At 35.7% G+C, this 22,743-nt stretch overlaps 1 protein-coding gene and 1 long non-coding RNA gene across 2 annotated transcripts; one reads left to right on the top strand and one right to left on the bottom strand.

Annotated features, from left to right (window-relative positions):
• The first annotated feature begins 6,904 nt into the window (after positions 1-6,904).
• Positions 6,905-7,519, top strand: LOC123723180. The gene is made up of 2 exons (XR_006756665.1): positions 6,905-7,077; positions 7,267-7,519. It is a non-coding gene; the product is annotated as an uncharacterized LOC123723180 (long non-coding RNA).
• A 7,553-nt stretch (positions 7,520-15,072) lies between these two features.
• Positions 15,073-17,170, bottom strand: LOC123723021. The gene is made up of 4 exons (XM_045685562.1): positions 16,924-17,170; positions 16,531-16,725; positions 15,915-15,985; positions 15,073-15,130 (listed from the first exon to the last, which is right to left on the bottom strand). Exons 1-4 carry the CDS (start codon positions 17,131-17,133, stop codon positions 15,073-15,075), a joined length of 534 nt encoding a protein of 177 aa, XP_045541518.1. The 5' UTR covers positions 17,134-17,170.
• Positions 17,171-22,743: the final 5,573 nt, after the last annotated feature.

Raw genomic sequence — 22,743 nt, forward strand, 5'->3', positions numbered from 1 at the left:
TATGTTATTATTAAACAATCATTTATTGAATCAAAGTAGCATAATTAAAATGACAAATTCGTGACTTTATAAGAAATATATTATCCATGAAAATTAAGAATTCCTAATAAAAAAGGTACTTAATTATGCTTAACTTTAAAACTTGTGCTATTTAAATTAAATTATTTTATAAAATGTACCTACTCTAATTATAATAAACTAAGACTAGTTTATTAGGAACTGTAGGAAATAAACTCATCTAAACCAACATTCGTATTATCTTAACATAATAAAAAAATTGGGTACCAAAATATTTAAAGTAAAATCACGTCTAAAGACTTGACTCCTGTAGCGGATCCTGTACCTCAGCAGCTTCGTCGGTTCCACATGCCAAAGATTTATAGAAATCGTGATAATATTGTGGAATATCATGACTGTTACAAAGACTCAGTAGATCAGAGTACAGAGCTTTCGACACAGGAACCGGTTCGTTGTAAGCTCCTTGTAATTCAGGAAGAGTTGCAGATTCAGCTGTAGAATACGTAGAAACAACGTGTCCATTTCCTGCTCGCTCAAACCTGGCCCTTCCTCCCCTTGTGCTCTGTACTCTCCTCCTTACTCTGCTTGGTAATGCACGTGTTTCTAGTTCTAAATATTCATCTTCAAAACTATATTTAAATTTCAATTTACCCGGCTCGGTATGGCACGCGTTGACTTCCATAATGTTAGACCACATCACTTTATTACCGTTTGAGTCAAGCATCCAGTTTTGCCCTTCAATTAGCAATTTAATGTTTAAAAAATCGGACTGGTACATCTCAACGACATTATACTTTTCACCCGTAACTTTCGCATTCATGGCTATTCCGTACATTTGTTCTGGTGAGTATATAAATTTATTTTTCTTTAACTCTCGCTCTATGCAAGCGTGCATCGAATCGCCTTCATTTTGGCTGTGGCCTGTTACGAAAAATCGGTGAGTGATATTCATTTGAAATTTTGTAGCCGCATACAAACATAGCGCAAAAATGAAGCGATTTTTATTTTGACCACGACATCCGTCTGAATACAGTGATATTTTATTAATCGATCTGATATATTCACTCTCCAGAAACTTGAATATGCAACTACCAATCTCAATAGCACCTCGTTTAGCTATTGCGTGATGCCACATAAAGCAGTAGCCTAGTTTTCGACTTGCATCAAACACTGTTAAGTTGTATACTGGGTATTTACGCTTATAGTAAAATACTCCAACTTCTGATTTGGGGATGTAGAGAACTTTCTCTAAATCGAAAATTGCAATGGTTTCTGAATCGCTTGCTTTTTCTTTTTCAGTTTCTTTTATATTACGTACTGTTTCTTTATTTTTAATGTGCATATCATAGTTAACTTGCATTGCTTTTTTTGTATCGTCATCAGCTCGTTCATAACGTGTACACGTTGCACATTGATCTTTCTTAGGCTTTAAGAAAGAATAATTAAACTGCGTATTAAATATCTTTCTGTACTGCCATGCAGACGCCATTTTAACATCTTGATAATTATCTTGTTCTGAAAACCATTGCTTATACAGTCTATACATTTTCGAAATATTGAGATCGTCAGATAGGTATAGTTTTTGAGAGTCCTTTCTGACGTAATGAGCTTCCACTGTCGGGAATAGTTTTATATGTTGCACGACACTCTCTTCAGTTGACGAGCCCGTTTTGAAAACAAAAATTTTGACACAGGTACATTAATTCGAATCATGAACAGATGACTATAAAATTGTAAAATAATTATTGTAGATTATTATCTTCAGTAATACAAATAAAATAACTATAGTTTGGTAGTCTTGTGCGTGATTGAATATTTGCTGCCATTGAGTAACGACTCAACGATAGTTTAGTAGGTACAGCAATGATTAGTGCGAATCTGTTAACATCAAAGTAGGTACAGTAATGTATAGTGCGTTTAATGTTTACATGTTTTATTCCCTGGAAGAAAGCCGTAATTACAATTGCTGGTCTAAAATTGAAACAAAAATTTCACTTTCAACATAACCGTATTGTTCCAGTAATATTTTTCTAAACGTTTACCAGGAACAAACAATTAATGTACAAAGTGATTTTTCTATTTTTGTCAATTTTCATCAGAATTAAGTAAAAAAAATATATAAGGTGTATTTAGGTCCGTAGATACCGAATCTGACTTAACCCGAAGACTGTCGCAATATCCATTGCGACATTATTCCAACTACCCATCGATAAGGATCAAAAGTTATTGAGTGAGGAAAAAGTGAAAAAATTAGTGACAACTTTAAAAATTCGTATCTCGAAAAGTAAATCTATAAGGTACTGTTTTTATTATATCATCAGATTCGGCATTTAAAGACCTTTAAATAGACACCTTACTCAGATTTTTCTGATTAGTATTTATCAAGATACAGACAAGTTTACAAAAAGTGGACCAAAAAGTTACGTAATTAAATTCCAAAAATAACTTTTTTATTTTTAAGTATTTTGACAAAAATTGTAAATAGGCTAAATAAGCACCTGTAAAAAATAAGGTTGACGGGGTTTTTTGACCCATTTTAATTTTCCTTCTATTTTATTTCGAATTTTGAAAATTCATAAAACTTAACATTGATGTAAACAAAAATTGTAAAATAGTAAGAAACCATTATAAGCGGTTATTAACAAGTGTAAAAAGTGTTCTAAAACGACTTATTTGTCATAAATAGACTTGTTTGTTTGTAAAAATACTTATTTGTAATAACCGACTTATTTGTTTTAAAACGACTTATTTGTCATAAACTGACTTATTTGTATTAAAACCACTTATTTGTTATAAATCGACTTATTTGTCTTAAAACGACTTACTTTCATAAATCGACTTATTTGTTTAGTATTCAATGGCATGAACGTTAACTCGACCGCCTATTGTTCTATTGTTTCGCCGCGCTCGTTTATTATTGTTCTATTGTTTGAGATTTGAACAACAATACTAAACAATTGTAAGATATTTATTTAGTTTTAGAATTAGTTTAAGTAAAATTGTAAAGTCTTGGGTTTAACTACTTTTAAACTATAAGTTAAGATAATTATAACTCCGGCTACATTCATCGTAAGTAATCGGTGTTTGGTATCATTGTAAAGGGCTCCTGGAGAGCTTTACATTGAGACTATCAAATAGACATTAAGTAGCATCGGACTTGAGTTGTTTTTTAGAAAACAAAAACTTTAAACCTTAGTAACATAAAAACAAGTACAAAGAGCTTGGCTAGCTCTATCAGAAAAGTGAATGTAGAGACAAGCTCTACAAATAGTAGAGTTACTGTAAGACACAAATAAAATTAATTTTAGTGAAATTTTATTGTATACTGAAATTAGTTAGCCCTTGACAAGTAATCATACTTTATATAATGTAATAATTTTATAAAAGGTAGTTTTAGTTTTCTTAGATGGCAGCACTGCTCGACCCCGCCACTCTTTTGTGACAACTTCCGGCGAATGGATTGAGAGTGGTGGGGTTGAAACAGCGTTTTGATTATTGAGTCAGGAGCTCGGCAGTCGTTGGATATCCGTCGATGTGATAAGTCGTCTAGTGGAAAGACAGTCGTCTAGTAGAATTGACCGTTAGAAATGTTGAAAATGGAATAAAAGTATTCACTATGCAATGAATTGGAGTTTTTCTTGACATTTCAGAAGTGGGATATAAAAATCCAGGTATGAACGCCCTCAGAATTTTAAATACTAATTTACATAAAAAAAAAAAAAAAAAAAAAAACTTTAAAGTACAAAGTAGCTATAACGCTTGTTAATTTTTTTATTTTTATTTTATTTTTTTTATTTTTTTATTTTACTTTCGATACTGCACAAATATGACACTGTCATACTGCATTTGATCACGGCTATTTTCCAAAAATACAAATTATGCATATCTTCTATCTATTTATATAAAAGAAAGTCGTGTTAGTTACACTATTTATAACTCAAGAACGGCTGAATCGATTTGACTGAAAATTAGTGGGCAGGTAGCTTAGAACCAGGAAACGGACATAGGATAATTTTTACCCCGTTTTCTATTTTTTTATTCCGCGCGGACGGAGTCACGGGTAAAAGCTAGTGTTACAAAGACTTTTTATTGAGATCATTATTTACGTCATTATTAAAAATATTTATTTTATGACTTATTGATTTATAAGTATCGAATGTGATTTTAACTCGTATTTTCAATTTTCTTTATTTATATTTATGCTACCTATTTTGAATTCTTTAGAATTTTAAACGTTTTACGGGATATTTAGAAATTGAATATGGGTAATGATTTCATAGTTATACAAGCGAGACCCCCCAACAGGGAAATAAATAATAGAGGTTTCTATTTTATTATGTATGAAACTTTATTTGTGTGTGAATCATTTACATACTTTTTATTTTTTTTGTATTTATGTCTATTGAAATTACTCGCTTCGAACGATTAAACAGTGGAGAAATATCATGTTTTTGGGATAATGATTGAGTGAACAAAGGTGTTCACTGGATACCGATTGAGCGAACAATGATGTACGCTGGATAATGATTGAGCGAACAATGAATGTTCGCTGGATAATGATTGAGCGAACAATGATGTACGCTGGATATTGATTGAGCGGGCAATGATGCTCGCTGGACTGTAAGAATAGACCGAACTTAATGACTGAGTGAACAATGATGCTCGCTGGACTATAAGAAACGACTGAACTTAATGATTGAGTGAGCAATGATGCTCGCTGGACTATAAGAAACGACTGAACTTAATCATTGAGTGAGCAATGATGCTCGCTGGACTGTAAGAAACGACTGAACTTAATGATTGAGTGAGCAATGATGCTCGCTGGACCGTAGGAAACGAATGACTTTAAATTTGACTGAGACTGAACTTTGATGTAAATAAGAGAGATTGAGACATGATTCCAGGGATTTAATACATTTAGATATGACGTCAGACGATGACTAAGTTGGAGGTACGCTACCTACAACTCCACCAAGGAAGCGTAAGTACGCAAAACGGAGGAAAGTAAAGAGGAAAAGGGCTCCTTCGACGTCGTCTACTTCGACGTCGTCAAGTGAGAGTAAAAGTAAATGTGTGTATGTAAGGACGCTTGTTGGGATGAATGTGTATTGATGTATGATTGCGTGTGTGTGTATGTTTATGTACGTTTATAAAAGTAAAGTTCTATGTTTGTATCAAGGATGAAAAGGTTCTATACAATTAAATCAATGAGTATAATATGAAATAATATCTTTTGCATTTGAAAGAGGTAAGATTGAGTATTTTGTTTTCTTTGTGTATTTTGTTATGTAGACATGGGCTTAAGAAGTATGAAAATTTTCCGGAAAACGTAGTATGAACTCTTGTCACTTCACATATATTATGTGCGGAGCGTTGAATGAAGATTAGCTCGTGATTGTATGTAATTGATGAGTGATGATGAAGGATAAGAGCCGGTATATATAGTTGCCTTACTGTAAGAACTTTACATTCCCTGTACAGGTTAGCTGTTGGATATCTGTATGGGCGGTTTGTGCTGCATTTTAGTATACCGCGTTGGGCTCTCTCGAGTGAAAAAAGATTTATTTTATTTGAACCTCCCCAAGACGAAATACAATAACTTAGCACAGACTGACATAGGGAGTAATATAACATTTTAATGATGTCTTTTATATGCATAAACCCTGATGTTTTGAAAACTGCAGTTAATTTTCTGATTCGCTGAGTTAATTGATTACGCTAAGATATCTAATTGAGGTAACTTTTTGTATGGTCTGGCATTTACAAATGATTTTCGGGAACCTGTTTTGGCAGGTAGATGAGGTGTGTGCAAGTAGAAAGAGGGACTCGAAATTCTGCGGGTTCTTAATGGAAAATGTTACATGCTTTGTTTTTTCTATATTTAATGTTAATCTATTATTTCTGAGCCACATTGAGATGTTGTTAAACGCTCCCTGGGCTGATGCAAAAGTCTCAGGCCAGGTGTCTCCTTGGACAACTAAAACTGTATCATCAACATAAGTGATAATGATACCGCGATCGACTGGGAGGTTGCAAAGCTCGTTTATATAAACTAGAAAGAGGGTAGGCCCTAGTATACTGTCCTGCGGAACACCACAGCTAACAGTTAAGGAGTCACTTATATGAGGTCCTATCTTTATGCTCTGTGTCCTATCCGAGAGGTAGTCTTTGAAAAGGTTAAGTTGAACATTTTTGATTCCTTGTTTTTAAGACCTTCTAACTTGTTTAAAAGTAGCGGTATTGGCACAGTGTCAAAGGCCTTTGCAAGATTTAGAAATAGAGCAATACTCTTCTTTCTGATAGTTTTTGGCGACATATTCTGTTAATGTTAGTACAGCATTTGAAGTCGACCTATTTCTTCGGAAGCCAAATGGATTTTTAGAGAACATGTTGTTGTGTTCTAGAAAACTGACCAATCTATTGTTAATTATCTTTTCAAAAACCTTCGATAAATATGTTAATATGGAATTGGGCCTGTAGTTACCAACAATCATTTTATCATCACTTTTGTGCATAGGTATTTTTTGCCATGTTTAAGAGATTTAGGAAAGACTCTTGACTGTAGGGAAAGATTAACAATGTGTGTTATGACTGGTGCAAGTAAGTAACTATTTTGGCGTAGTACAGCGGAGGGAATATTGTCCAAGCCCATGGAGCTATCGATTTTTAACGCGTTAATGGTGTTCAGAATTTCAGGTATATCGGCATCTGTTAGGATCACGGAATTTAGTGTTGTATTAGTTGGTTGTAGACTATTACTTATATCAGTGTCGGGAGCAATATTTTCTGCGAGAGCTTTACCTATATTAACAAAATAACTATTCACATCGTTGACTGTTTTTTTTTATAGTTGGTTGTTTTCTAGGAGGTCTTGTGATGCCTTGGGAATTGTTTTAAAATGTGTAATTTCGTTTATGATTCGCCACGTTATTTTCATATTTTTCGCTTTACTAGCTTCCCTCAGACGTTCTATTTCATAATTGGCTTTTGCTTTTCTAAGAAGGGTTTTACAGTGATTTCTATAACGTTTATATGTCTTAATAAAAATAACATTAACAGGTTGGTTTCGTAATTTCATATGCATTCGATCTCTATTTTTCATGCACCTTAATAGTCCTGTTAAGATCCAGAGTTTTTTTTAGTGTCTGGTAATTGGTTTAGATATATTATCTAAAAGATAGTTTGTGGCCAAGTTACAATCAGTAGTAATAAATATTTTTGAGAGGTCTGATGCTTTGATTGTTTCAGAAACTTCTTTGTAATTAGTCTTGGTAACAGTGATAGTGAAAAAAGGTTTCGTTTGGTTAGTATCCATGACTAGGAAGGAATATGGTATCGTGGTCGGTGAGAGCATTTTGAACATTATGTTCATATCACCTGTTATTACGATGTTTTTTTTTTATAATTCTTACATGAGATTAATAGTTCTTCTAATGATTTAAGGAATGGTATTACATTATGAAATGATTGCGATCTGTTAATGGACTTTAGGATAATAACATTTTTTATTTGTTATAATACAGGTAGCATCTGAAAGTTTATGTTCATAGGAATCACAGTGTAAATAGTTTTTAGTGTATATCATTATGCCATCGTTTTGGTTTTTTTTTAAATTCTAGACTACTAGTATTGTACCCCTTTATTTAAGGGATACATAAAGAATTGTTAAGCCAGCATTCTAATAAAATAATGGTGCCAGGACTTATTGCTATTCTGGAAAGAAGTAATAGGAAACCGTTAAAATTGCACAATATACTCTTTATATTCTGTGTTAGAATCTTTAGTTTATGTGTTGGTGATTTTATTAACGAGTTGAATTCTTCAGATGTGCAGGTTTGTGCCTTAGATGGTACAATGTTGTCGATGTTATCATTAATTATTGAGATTGTGTGGTACATTATTTGTATGTCGGATATAATTAAGGGTACATTAGTACTCCTACCAAAAAAAATGAATGGATATAAGTACTACGTTTAGGGCTGTTTGTTTTGTAAAACATCAGAGTGCCTTAGTATGTGTATACATAATACGACATATTAATAGAGGTTTAAATTGATAAAACGTATGTTTTGATTTTGTAAACAAAATTCGTGCTTCGTTATTGAGTAACAATAACAGTTTTCATGAAGTTGACACTATTGGAGGAATGATGTTGTATTTTTATTGTCATGAGTTTTAATAATGTTAGTTGATAGTGTGAAATTGATATTTATATCATTGTATATAAGATATTGTAGATTAGTAATATGACACGTATATTGCAACTTTTATTGTAACTTTTCATAAATTTAGTGTAAATGAGTAATATATAATGTTCTCGAACGGTAGTAGTAATAGGCCGTACAGTGTGTTGATGTTTACACAGTACCAGTATTTACAAATTAAGCAACCGTAATATGGAACATTAATTTCAAGGTTAGCATACTTGTATGATAAACAAATTGGGGAACTAAGGTGAATTTTATAAGTATGCCTGGCATTGTACACTTCTATGATGCGGTGGTAGTATGTGTGATAAGAGTAAGTTGATTGTTGGCAGTTAATTGTATTATTTTGGGAGTGTTGATTTTTATGTTTTAGTAAAGTGTGTCTACATATTACATTTATAAAATGAACAAGCAAGATAACATTATGGACGGTATATGTTATACAAATGTGTTTAAATATTGTACTACGTAGAATATTTTATTTTGTGTCCGTAATGAATGTAGTTGATCTTCGTTTTTAATGACAATGCCCCTTCTGTTTTTCGTAAAAGTATTTTACCATTTTTAACCCAGCTGTGAGCGTATTTTTCTGCCTTTGCTAATTCTCTGGCGAGAAAATGTACTCTTCTAATTTTTGTTAATCTCTTTTAATCTTTATAACATGTAAACTGGAATGACTTCTCCGACAAAAGGAAGTTGCTTGGAGTTTAGTTCGTCAGTTCTGTTTTTTCTGTACTTTTGACAGACGCTAGCACATCCATTTCAGTCCAAGTATTGGTAAATTCGACAACGACTGTAGACGTTGTGGAGTCAGCTCATTCTTCTCAATTTGAACATCCAAAGTATTAGTTAGGCGCTCAAAAGTTTGTAGGAGATTGGATTTGGATTCTGCTTGTTTACCAGGGACGTTTCTTATTTCAACGGCTGTTTTTAGAGGAAAACGTTCCAAAGTATCTAATCGCTCTTCAAGTAGCGATGTCCGTTTTTCCAGATCGCCTCCTCAGCTAACGTAGATAACTTACCTTCAATGTTTTTTAATTGGTCCGTTAGGAAGTCTAGACTTTTATCAAGCTCTTGGTTAGATTGATCGACTTGCGATTTTAAATCTTTCATAAGAGCTTCTACTTGAGTCTCTAATAATTATTACGTAGGTTGAATACTCTTATGAGGAAAATAGATACTTTTATACCGTTTTATAATATTGTATTATAGTTATATTGTTAAATTAAATTAAGATTTTATTAAATTGGATTCAAAATTATAATAAGTAACTTAAGTTAGTAAGTAATTAATTGGCAGAGTTCCTGATGTTTTAGTGTGCCAGGAGGCTACACATTTCGTAGGATGGCCGAATGTAATAATTTTATAAAAGGTAGTTTTAGTTTTCTTAGATGGCAGCACTGCTCGACCCCGCCACTCTTTTGTGACAACTTCCGGCGAATGGATTGAGAGTGGTGGGGTTGAAACAGCGTTTTGATTATTGAGTCAGGAGCTCGGCAGTCGTTGGATATCCGTCGATGTGATAAGTCGTCTAGTGGAAAGACAGTCGTCTAGTAGAATTGACCGTTAGAAATGTTGAAAATGGAATAAAAGTATTCACTATGCAATGAATTGGAGTTTTTCTTGACAATACTCTATATATACAACTTTTACAAACCTTTTTGGATTACGTATTATTGATTGACAACTCTGCCTCCACATGTTTGGAATAAGAACCCCAACCAAACCCACTGCGAACATGTCAAGACCAGCCACAGCAACAAGTGTGAGACGTAGCATCGGTGAATGGGAGGCGGCCAGCACTGCGCAAAGACAAACGCAAGATGAAAAACCGACATCAGCATCTCCACAGGGTGAGAAACCGGATTCGGAAAAAATCACACAAATAGTGCTGGAGGGCAACCAAAGTCGTGTTGCCGAAGCAAGGGCCTGCCATAATAAAGCCCTTCTCCACTTGAACAACTCCAGAAACTTAAAAACTGAAATTAAAAATGTATTCAAAGAGTCACTAAAACGTCTCTACAATATAGTCAAAGAGCTTGACATGGAACTCAAAAAGGGCTCCACTCAATGTGAAACCCCAAACACATTACAAACCGACCAAAGCACAATAAACCAAATAGCCCCCCGCAAAATTGACGAAGAACTTCTAAGTAAACTAGAGGAGAATTCAAGGCTACTATTGGAAAATAACAAGAAAATTACGGAACTCAGCGAGAAATTGGCTACACAAACAGATACATACGCCAATATCACAAAAAATGGGAAGAAAAATACACAGGAAACACCAAAGAAAGTGACGCTACATTCCATAGTTGTCACTTCTAATAACGAAATGGACACGGGGGAAGAGGTGCTAGAAAAGGTTCGGAAGACAGCAGACGCAAAGGAAGGTTGGGTGAGAGTGGAAAGGATTAGAAAGGCAAAAGATAGGAAAATTATAATGGGATTCCGATCTAAAGAGGAAAGGGAGAAGATGAAGGAGAGACTCAAAACCACAGCCAAGGATCTCAGCGTCGAGGAGGTCAAAAACAAAGACCCGATGCTGCTCCTCAGAGACGTCCTAAACATCAACACGGACGAAGACATACAGAAAGCACTGAGAAATCAAAATCGGGGTATTTTTGGCTCCCTCGATGAAGAGGAAAACAGGATCGAAATTAAATATAGAAGGAAAACTAGGAATCCACACACAAGCCATATCGTGGTAGCGGTGTCGCCACTGACTTGGCAAAAAGCGGTGGAGAAAGGATATGCCCACATTGACCTTCAGCGAATTAAAGTGGAGGATCAAACACCATTAATTCAGTGCACTCGGTGTCTGGGCTTCGGACATAGCAGGCGCTTCTGCACGGACACGACAGACCTGTGCAGTCACTGCGGAGGTCCACACCTGCGATCAGACTGCGCGGACATAATAGCAGGGATACCGCCCAAGTGTCAAAACTGCCATAGGGCAAAACTTACGGAAACCAACCATAATAGTTTCGACCACAACTGTCCAATCCGAAAAAAGTGGGACACGATTGCGCGTTCAACGGTCGCCTACTGCTAAAGACGCCCAGGGCACCCAAAACACCGTCAAAATCTCCCGGAATAACCTGAAAAATGGAAAAACTAAGGCAAATTTACCGGCTGAGAACAGGACAAAAACAACAGCAAAAATAATAACAAATAGAATACAAATAAAAAGTGGGCAGGGTAGCGGTAGTTTTGCCAAATATTTAAATATAGTTAAATATAAGGCAACAGTAAACAGCACAAATTACTGCCCACAGACAAAATTCAAAAGCGAGAAAATGGGAAATGGAGACAGTATTGCAAACCAATATAATGATTATATTCGCGGGGCAATAACAGCTGAAAATATAAAAAGGAGATTTTTGAGTACTGCAAAGCGACTAAGTGGAAAAGTAGTAAATAAGAAATAAAATATAAGCGTATTAATGATGCTTGCAATAATATTATTATATATATTATTAGGTCCTTACATATGAAATTGGCGTTTTGTATGGGAGGAACAAAAAGTCGAATATTTTTTAATATAATATATTTAATTAATCAAAGTATGAACCATTATTTTCTATGCACTTTTGCCATCTCATAGGTAGTTCATTGATCCCTTTACTAAAAAAACCAGTCGGACGGGAATCAATAAAATCTTTGAAGGCGATTTGGACTGCCCCATCGGAGTTGAATTTTTCCCTTGCAAGAAGTTATCCAAATTTCGAAAAAAAATGGTAATCTGTTGGAGCAAGGTCCGGGGAGTACAGAGGATGTCTTAGACTTTCCAATTGAAGCTCTTCTAATTTAGTAGCCGTCTGTTGCGCAGTGTGTGGTCTAGCGTTGTCGTGAAGCAGCAGTGGCGTGGAGCGATTGACCAGCCTAGGTTGTTTAGCCGCTAGCTTTTCCATCATGGTTTGCAATTGCTGACAATAGACATCAGCCGTAATAGTCTGGCCAGATTTGAGAAAACTGTAATGAACAATACCGGCACTAGTCCACCAAACGCTTACAAGTAACTTTTTTGGGGTTAATTTTCGCTTGGGGCAGGATTTGGCTGGCTGGCCAGGATCCAACCATTGCGCTGAGCGCTTCCGATTATCGTAAAGAACCCATTTTTCATCACAGGTAATGATTCGGTTTAAAATACCTTCATTATTGTGCCGGTTTAGTAATGTAACGCAACAGTCGACGCGCGTTTGCCGGTTTGCTTCAGTCAATTCGTGAGGTACCCACCTTTCAAGCTTTTTAATCTTCCCAATTTGCTTCAAGTGAATTAAAACAGTTTTATCACCAACATCGCAGCCTGCAGCTAACTCGGACGTGGTTTGCGATGGATCCGCTTCCACAATAGCCTTCAACTCTTCATTATCAACTTGAGTCTCAGGCCGTCCACGGGGCTTGTTCTGCAGATCGAAATTTCCAGAACGAAAACGTTGGAACCAAAAACGAACTGTGTTTTCTTTTGCAACACGACCGCCATACACATCATTCACCCTTCGAGTCGTTTCCGCAGCACTAGTGCCACGGCGGAACTCGTACTCGTAAATAATGCGATATTTTAAGTTTTCCATTTTGTAAAATGAGTGACGCAAACAGAAAAAAACAGAAGAAAAAAAACAAATGAATGACGGTCATCGAACCACAAATACATGAGTCTATAGCTGTACAAATTTGAATTTGGAATTCCTTACCAAAGAGGAGAAATTCGTGATTAAAGTGGCCAGTACGAAAAACGCCAATTTCATATGTAAGGACCTAATATTTACAAGCATAGAAGTATTGAGAAAAGAAATAGCAGTAAGATAAGATAAAGTAGAATAAGACCTTTAATAATAAGTATACTTACCTGTTTAATAGAATCCTGTAAAAAAGAGTAAAATGTTGTTAGTAGTATAAGATAAAACAAAGTTAAAAAAAAAAAATAAGTGCCTTACCTTTTAGGAAATCCGGAGTGTTACACACACTGCACCTGTAAATAAAATAAACATGATTAGTAAAATAAGATTATATAGACTGGGTATCCAATAGTGAAGTAGAAAAATAAGACTTTAAAAGATCCTGTAAATAAGTTGTTAGCAAATTAATTTAGAAACTAAGTATTTAACTGGTTGATGAATAAAGATTCAAGAAGCTGTGTTTTATTACCTGCAATCAGAATAAACAAATAAATAAGTAGACACATAGATAGAATAGATTAGATCGGGAACCCCACCCGAACAGGAATAAAAAGTGCGAGCAGAATAAAAGAGAGAACTGGAATGAATGAGAATAGTGAATATAGACTCTGACCATCATGTTAGAGGTAGAGGCAAAAAAAAAAAAAAAAAATATATATATATATATATAAAAAAAAAAAAAAAAAAACATCTTATAACCTGTCCATTTATAGAGGTCAGTGCATATGTAACATAATTTAACTTAGTTGAGATAGTAGGGAAATAATGTCCCCGCTTTTGAGAGAAGAGCCTATACTATGGGTGTTATTTCGTAATGTACGAAATAACTTAAAAGGAGAAGAAAATAATTAGTTCAACATACTTTGTATGAGGGGTTCATTTGAATTTTGGTCAGAATCTTCATCAAATTCATTATTAATGTCCATACATTCTTCAACTCCATCCCCATCTGAAGCAATAGAAAAACGAGTTAGGGAGTCGGAATAATTTCTTTAGTAATACCTGTGTTTTTTTTAATAAGTTCAAGGAAATTAGGAGGGCAATATATTATGTATGAATGTTTCAATAATGGTAACCCAAATCATGTACTTGTACTTTTTACTCACTAGTTGTCGCTCGCGACTCCGTCTGAGCGGAATTACAAAAAAACTTAATTAGTAGCGTATGTGTTATTCCAGACTATGTTCGACTGTGCATCAATTGCATCAATGAATTTTCATCAAAATCCGTTAAGCCGTTCAACTAAACATTGGCATTTACAATATTAGTAAGATTGTTGATAATTCAATTATCCTTTGTTAACGACGAATCAGCGCAACTTCATCATGGCAACGACGTGACAATATGTAACGAAAATTCGTAGAAATAAAATTAAATTACCGCCCCCCCCCCCCCCCCCTTGAAACCTGGGGTTTCAAGAAGCTGATGGGAGTCTGGCGTGGAAAATTTCCTCCGCGGTTGGTCGTCATTTTTGATGATATAATTGACCAATATGTATCCAGTTCTTAACCATCATTTAAGTACATGGTTGTTGCCCTTTACGCTCTGCTGATGCTTGGATGAAATTCATGACCATCGCAGCCAGGACTGTTGTCTCACGCTCTTCAGGAGCGGGTATCAATCGATGAACCTTTTGTTTGTCGTTGGAGATGGCAATAATGACAAAGGACGCCGGATAAGGAAGTGTTAAAGCAAATATGAGGTATAAAATTCAAAGTATTTAATGTTGCCTCGATTTACAGTTGTCTTTTGTGTTACAGTTTGTACATTCGATTTTTTACGCCAGCCGCCATATGAAGGTGCCTACGCGGTACTAAATACGTTACCCCCTCGGGCACCAGAACCAGTAATTTGTATTTCAGTAATAGTTTTATAGTCATTCTTTTTGACATTATTAAAATGTTTGGTGAATATAGTAATTCTCGACTTTATGGTACTACGAGCACGGATCAGTGCCTTTAAGTCTTCGACCATTATTAAAATTAAGATAAAATAAAAATACGTAAGAGCGAATAACGTGATAAGTAAAGCGGCATAAACGAAAGCAAATCGCACAAACCACTGAAAAAGAGTAAAACGGCCCGTCAACTGATCCCGATGAGGACACCACGGTGGCGCAGTGATCGGTGACAGCGAAGCTCAGCGCACTCGGCTGACCGGCAGAACTACAGACGGCAGAACTCAGGATCTGGAGACTGGTGCACCAGCAGCAGCTGGAGTAGTCTACATACACCAATATACTAACTGCGATTTACAATGTCTAATGCAAGTAGGTATGATTTTTTAATAAGAACGCCGCTAACGAATTTTTTGTATGTGTAGGCATATGTTAGTGTGCAAAATAAATTTTTATTTAGATTCTAAACGAATTTAAGCAAATAGAGGCAAATGAAACTGGAAAAAGTTAAATTAAAATTTACGTACTTAACTAAAATTGTTACTTCCTTTGTCATTTGTCACAGTCTGATGCAGCAATATTTTATCATACTAGCTGTCCTTAATGATTTGGTCTTTACGTCCATCCACGTCCAAGCCTGGCGCGGCGGAAACGGTCTACTTCCGCAACGGGAGTCGTCGGGTACGAGTAGATCACGTTGTTCCCTCAGCCTTTATTCTCTAACATCCCCAGGTTGCATCGGTTCGTTGCCTTGATGTATATTCTTAGACGATTATTTTAATAAATAATCAGACCTTTACATCACGTTGCAGAATCACCAATGTTTATTCTATGAATAAAAAACTTAATTCTTCACAAGAAGTTCATTTTATTTCTAAGATTTTTCCTTATATCTTGTCAACTCTTTGCCATGGTGAAGTAGCGCTGATTCGTGTTTAACACAGCTTTATACACATCTTGTCTACTAACACCTTCAAATTTTATGTAGATCCGTGCGCTACTTCCTTACAAAGTTTTCTCTTGATATAAATAGTCTTTTGTAAATCAAAAAAAGGTTCAATTTACCTGATAGTCTATCGCTGGTGTCACTTTGAGCTTTACTGAATTCACTGAAAACATCGTCTTGATAAGCTTCTAACTTTTCTTAACTTCTTTTCTAATATTTCTGGTGGCATTTGACTCTGAAACACACAAATAACTCTGTTCTTGACAAATCATAGTCCTAACCTATTCTAAAATATATATACAACTAGCTGTCGCCCGTGACTCCGTCCGCGCTCATTTAATAAGCTTATATGACACATTCGTAGATTTACCATAGCAGCGCCATCTATTGATTACTTACTCAACCCAGTCGAAAGGTATCGACATCTGTTAGAATCATTTGGAGTTAACAGATAATTGTGACTGTCAAATAATAACAGACAACTAATTAGCAATAAATTAAAATTGCGACTATAATTTGAGATTTAAACTATCCTATCTCTCAAGTTGGATCAAACTGCACATGGTGTGCGAATTTTATTATAATCGGTTAAGTGGTTTAGGAGTCCATTGAGGACAAACATAGTGACACGAGATATATATATATTAAGATTGTTTCTCTGAAAAACACAAAGACAATAACATATTTTTTCTTATAAGCTTCTTATAAGGTCACTTGAGTTGCTTGAATTAGCCTAAGATTTTGTGGAAACTTAACATTATGTAAAAAATTGTAACTTACAGAGATTGCTTTGTTAGAGAATTCACACTTTCTCCTGGCTTTTTTCCTCTCAAAATAAGGTCCCAGTATAACAAGAGCTCTCTTTTCCAGTTTACTTAATGGTGTTATACCTTTCTTTGATGCCGATGTTGATCGCTGTCTCTTATTTAATAAGCTAATTTTGTTTTTTAACTTATTCTTGAAATCACTCCAATACTGAAAGAACAACAGTAAATTTTCTCATGTAATGTTATGTTGAAAACTAACATTTAGGTGTTTGGTTCAATCTTAAAACTTAAGTTTTGCAATGCAGTTGGATATTTTAATAAAGTCAGTTAGTCAGTTAACGAGTCATCTTCGAACCAGTGTGCCTATAGCTTTATAAGCTATATAGCAAATTACAATCAAACAAACCTTACTCCATCCATCTGAAGTTTTCTTAGTGCCCGTGCGACTGTTGTTTAGGGTTTTTGTTAACTCATCCCACAAACGTTTCGATGCATGTCGAGCTTCTAAAGTACGGCAATTACCAGTGGCAAATTCAATGTGCTGTCCCATGAAGTCTATTAGGGATTTTAATTGCTCGAATGAGATGTTTCTTGACCGGCTTGTATTCTCGGTCATTGTTATTTACTAACAGAAGTTTGGTCGAGTTTAAGGATGATTATGATTAGTTTGACAGTTCAATTGACAATTCACTAGAGACGCTAAGTAGAATCGGTTTTGAATCTTTTTGATTTTCAAAGAACTTGGAATCGATTATATTTCGATAACTGATTTTGAATTACAATATAAACAATTTTTTTTATTCTTATTTCATTCTTCAAAACTATATAGAAAAATAAAACTTTTAATCATGGAGGTGTTGACAAACAAAAAGAAAGGTATTTAATGTTTTTTAACTAATTGTGCTATACATAGGCAAAATAACTTTTCTAAATACAATAATGAATGGAATACTTAAATTATAATACTTACTAGTTATATTAATTTGATTACAAGATTGATTCTTGAGAGTTGATAGTTATTCGTTCGTAATGTGAGTGTGGTCGACACTATGTCACCCGTTCATTAAGTACGACTTAAAACTGTATGCAAAATTAATTCATTACTTCATACGCGTCGGTTGTCAAACTAATCATCCTTAAAGACAAGCATCACGTAATTTACACTAAAAAATAAATGGACTGAAACCGCCTTTCTTGTTAATTTTTATTTTTTAGTAAAGTTTAATAATGTGGTAATTAGTCGAAGCATTTTTAAAACACTGAATATTAATTTTTACAATAATAAAACACAATTGAATAATTATTTTATTGCAATATAATGGCAACAAACAACATCTGTCCATCCTGCGCGAGTGTGCGCGGCGCGGAGAAAATTTAAGAAAAAATAAAAAAGAAAAGAAATGGCAGTTACTAGAGAGAAAGAAAATTGTTCAAGAAAAATTAATGGAAATATACCTGCATTATCGCTTAATAGTGATAATATGTCGACATCGACCGACAGTGACGACGTAGCGGACCCTACATATGAAATTAGGAACATTCGTAGTATTATAAACGTGACCCGTGAAAACATTGATGCATTGAACGCAAAATTTGCTGGTTTCCAGCACCCGCCGCCGTTGTATTTATCCGAATATCAGGAGTTGACGTTGAAGTTGCATAACTTAGAAGGGACTTTACGAGAATTGTTGCAATCTGAGTCGCCGGATAGGAGTGAAGAGTGTTCTTTACAGGATGACTCGAAGAAGTACGACACGCTTACGAGGCAGCCGAAGGTGTTCCTTCGGGCGCACCTTCCCAACCAGCAGCGTACGAGTGTGCAGGTGAAGGAAGGTGTGACGCTTCGGGAGGCGCTCTCGAAAGCGCTCAAGCTACGGAATTTAACTTGTGAAATGTGCGAAGTGGTGAGGACAGGCAATAGCCAAGTGATTCCCTGGGATGTTGACTGATGTAAACTTTTTACTTGAAACTATCAGCCATAAGCTAATGTCATTGTCAATCAGTTTTTGTTAGTGTCTTTGTCAATGTATGTAATGTAACTAAAACAAATATAACTGTTAATTTTAGCTTATTAAAACCTTATATTCATAAAAGGTTTTGTCTTATTTCAATTTAATAAGCTAAAATAAAGCAACATGGACAAATATCTACGCCCTGAAAGGTTTGATATCGACCCGTCAGATAGCTCTGGTACGAGAGCTTGGATACACTGGCGTAAGACTTTCGAAAGCTTCATTTCTGTGCAGAAACCGACCGCTCCAGAAACAGATGCACAGTCGGTTCCTCCGCCAGAAAAATGGGACTGCATAAAGTTTCAGCTTTTAGTAAGTCATATATCACCAAATATCTATACATATATAAGCGAAGCTACGAACTACGAAAAGCGATCACTATTCTGCAAAAACTGTATGTAAAACCAAAAAATCTGATTTTTGCTAGACACATGTTAGCAACAAGGAAACAACGACCAGAAGAAAGTATTGATACATATTTACAAGCTTTGAAACTACTTTCAAAAGATTGTGACTTTGCGACTGTTGATGCAGAAACAAACAAAAACGATAGCGTGCGTGATGCTTTCATATCCGGCATATCATCGCATAAAATCAGACAAAGGCTTTTAGAAAACTTAACTCTAACACTTGATCAAGCTTACAACCAAGCACTCTCTCTAGAAACTGCAGAGATCAACTCCCAAAGCTTCAATACTCTGTCTTTAAATGCTGTTTCCCAAAAAGAACCAACATTAGTCTCTCCAAAACCACAAACTATGCACGACGAGACCTGCTCTTCTGTTAATAATCCTCGACGTCGAAAATGTTTCTTTTGTGGGGGACAAATACATCCTCGTAAGAACTGCCCTGCATTTGAAAAGAATTGTCAGCTCTGCAATAAGAAGGGGCACTTTGCCACTGTTTGCAGAAGCTCTTCTAAACCTATAAATTCTATGGTAGAAGGGACTGAAGATCTTTCCGCTTGTATCACTGCAGCATCACCTTCTTCATTACGTAAAGCTACTGTACCCGCTTATATTCGAGGAATAAGAGCAGAAGCACTTCTCGACACCGGTAGCTCCATCAGTTTTATAAATGACAGTTTTGCAAGACTCTGCGGGTTCAAAAGAAAATCCTGCAATCAGACTATTTCTATGGCCTCTCTTAATCATACTTCACAAGTAGAAGGTCAAACTTTGCAAACCCTGAAAATCGGAAATCATACATATGATAACGTGAATCTTCTTATCGTGAAAAATCTTTGTGCAGACATAATTATCGGCCATGACGTCCTCGAAGAACATTCATCGCTAGAGTTCTCTTTCGGTGGGCCAAAACATCCACTTCAAGTATGTAACGTGGCTGAAGCATCAGTACCAGCTGTACCGCTTTTTGCGAATGTATCTCCCAACTGTAAACCTATTGCTATTAAATCTCGAAGGCACAGCAAAGAGGATAGTGAATTTATTACAGAGGAGATCAGAAATCTTATAGCAGAAGGGGTGATTGAAGAAAGTAAATCACCATGGAGGGCCCAAGTCCTAATAACAAAAAGCAAAACTCATAGAAAACGCCTTGTGATTGATTACTCTCAGACGATTAATCGTTTCACGGAACTCGACGCGTACCCTTTACCAAACATTGAGGACTTAGTTTCGAAAGTGGCAAAGAATACATTTTTCAGCCTAATAGACCTGAAAAGCGCGTACCATCAAGTACCTATACTACCCGAAGAAAGGAAATTTACCGCTTTTGAAGCGCTGGGAAATTTGTACCAATTCAGGCGTATTCCTTTTGGAGTAAAAAATGGTGTTTCGAGCTTCCAACGAACAATCGATTGGATTATAAGAAAAGAGAAGCTTCAAAACACATATGCGTATCTTGATGATATAACTATTTGTGGCCGTACTCTTGAAGAACACGATCATAACTTAGAAAGTTTTGTGAATGCCGCAAAGAAATACGGTTTAACACTGAATATACAAAAATGTAAATTTTCTCAAGAGTCAATAAATATTCTAGGCTATAATATTCAAAACCACATAATCAAACCTGACAGTGAGCGACTCAAGCCACTGATTAATTTGCCTCCACCAAGCGATTTACCGACCTTAAGAAGGACACTCGGCATGTTCGCACATTATTCTAAGTGGATTCCAAACTTTTCTGAACGGATCCACTCACTTGCTAATACGACAAATTTTCCGCTCACAAGCGAGCAAATTAAATGTTTCGAAGGCCTGAAAAATGATATCGCAAAGTCTTCTATCCATGCAATTAATGAAAAAATACCTTTTACAGTCGAAACTGACGCATCCGACCATTCTATTGCGGCGGTACTCGCGCAAGATTGTAGACCTGTAGCTTTCTTCTCGAGAACTTTGACTCAAAGCGAACGAAACCATTCAGCTATCGAGAAAGAAGCCTACGCGATCGTTGAATCTTTGAAGAAATGGAGACATTTCCTTATTGGTAGACACTTTAAGTTGGTAACTGATCAACGCTCGGTTTCTTTTATGTTTAATATGAAACATTCAAGTAAGATAAAGAATGAAAAGATTCAAAGATGGCGACTGGAACTTGCTGCTTTCAAATACGATATTATATACAGACCGGGGAAAGAGAACTATGCTGCTGATGCACTATCCCGAATTTGTGCCACTGTAGAAACACGTACTGCAAAACTTTTCTCGCTGCATGAGGCTCTTTGTCATCCAGGAGTAACGAGAATGTTTCACTGGGTTCGCTCTAAAAACCTACCGTATTCCATTGAAGAAATCAGAACAATGACAAAATCTTGTCGAACCTGCTCTGAAGTAAAACCTAGATTCTTCCGAAATACCTTTGATGACCAGAGGAAACTTGTTAAAGCGACGGCTGCTTTTGAACGCCTTAGCATAGATTTTAAAGGACCAGTTCCAACAAACAATAATAACAAATTCATACTTACCGTAATTGACGAATTTTCACGATTCCCGTTTGCTTTCCCATGCTCAGATGTAAGCTCGAAAACAGTGATCAAACACCTTAACAACTTGTTCATGATATTCGGCATGCCTTCTTACGTACATTCAGATCGCGGAACTGCGTTTCTTTCAGCCGAAGTACAGGAATTTTTACATGTTCGAGGTATTGCCACTAGTAGAACTACGGCTTATAACCCTCAAGGTAACGGTCAAGTAGAAAAATTGAATTCTACACTTTGGAGAACGATTCTTTTGGCGCTGAAGACGAAGAATCTTTCGGTAGAAAATTGGGAGCAAGTATTACCACAAGCCTTACATTCAATTCGATCATTACTTTGTACAGCCATAAATTGCACTCCACATGAAAGAATGTTTAGACACCCACGAAGATCTACTAACGGCACTTCTGTTCCATCGTGGCTTACAAATTCTGGACAAGTCTTGATGAAGAAATTTAATCGTACAAATAAATATCAGCCATTAGTAGAAGAGGTTGAATTGATACACAGTAATCCTGATTTTTCATACATTCGGTTCCCAGATGGCCGAGAAACAACGGTGTCGAATCGTCATCTAGCACCATTGGGTTCAGAAGGGGTAGATCTGCGAATAGATAATGAACACACTACTGATTATCATAATGTCGCAGAACCACTTCCGGAAACAGAGGACCAAAACTTGGAGATTCTGTAACGTTGCGATTTTTTTTCGCATCATTACTTTTACTTGATTCGGTTTTTTCTTCTCTTCGGTTTCCGAACGGACACATCTGTCAATTATGTCAATGTCGTATAAAAGGGAGATTGTCAAAATCAATTGCCCGTGGTAGTCTACCGTCGTCGGATTTATTATTTGTGCTGTTGTAATTCTACTTTTAGAGAGAATTTAAATCATTCGTGATCGCACTTGATATTAAAAATATTATGGCAGGTTAGCCAAAATAAATAAAAATGGGAGAGGTGGGAAAACGCGAGCGGATTGGTTTATAAGTCTTTTGAAACAAAATTAAATTTGTAGCAGCCGCCGTGGTATGTATAGGAAAATAATTTCCAGTTATTCGGTGTTATAATTGTTAGATTTGTCCTAATGGCTGTCTTGTCTTTTTCAGATGGGATTTTTTTTTTCTTTATATTTCTTTCATATTCGTCTCCGTTTTCGATTTAATGGTTACTTCAAAATAGAAATTATGGATTAAAGCATGTACATTACTAGTCATGCTTCTTTGAAGTCCGTTCCGCAATCCATGCAAAGAGTTTGGGATGAAGT

The sequence above is a fragment of the Papilio machaon genome, chromosome W, assembly GCF_912999745.1.
Source record: "Papilio machaon chromosome W, ilPapMach1.1, whole genome shotgun sequence".
NCBI classification, from domain to species: Eukaryota; Metazoa; Arthropoda; class Insecta; order Lepidoptera; family Papilionidae; genus Papilio; species Papilio machaon.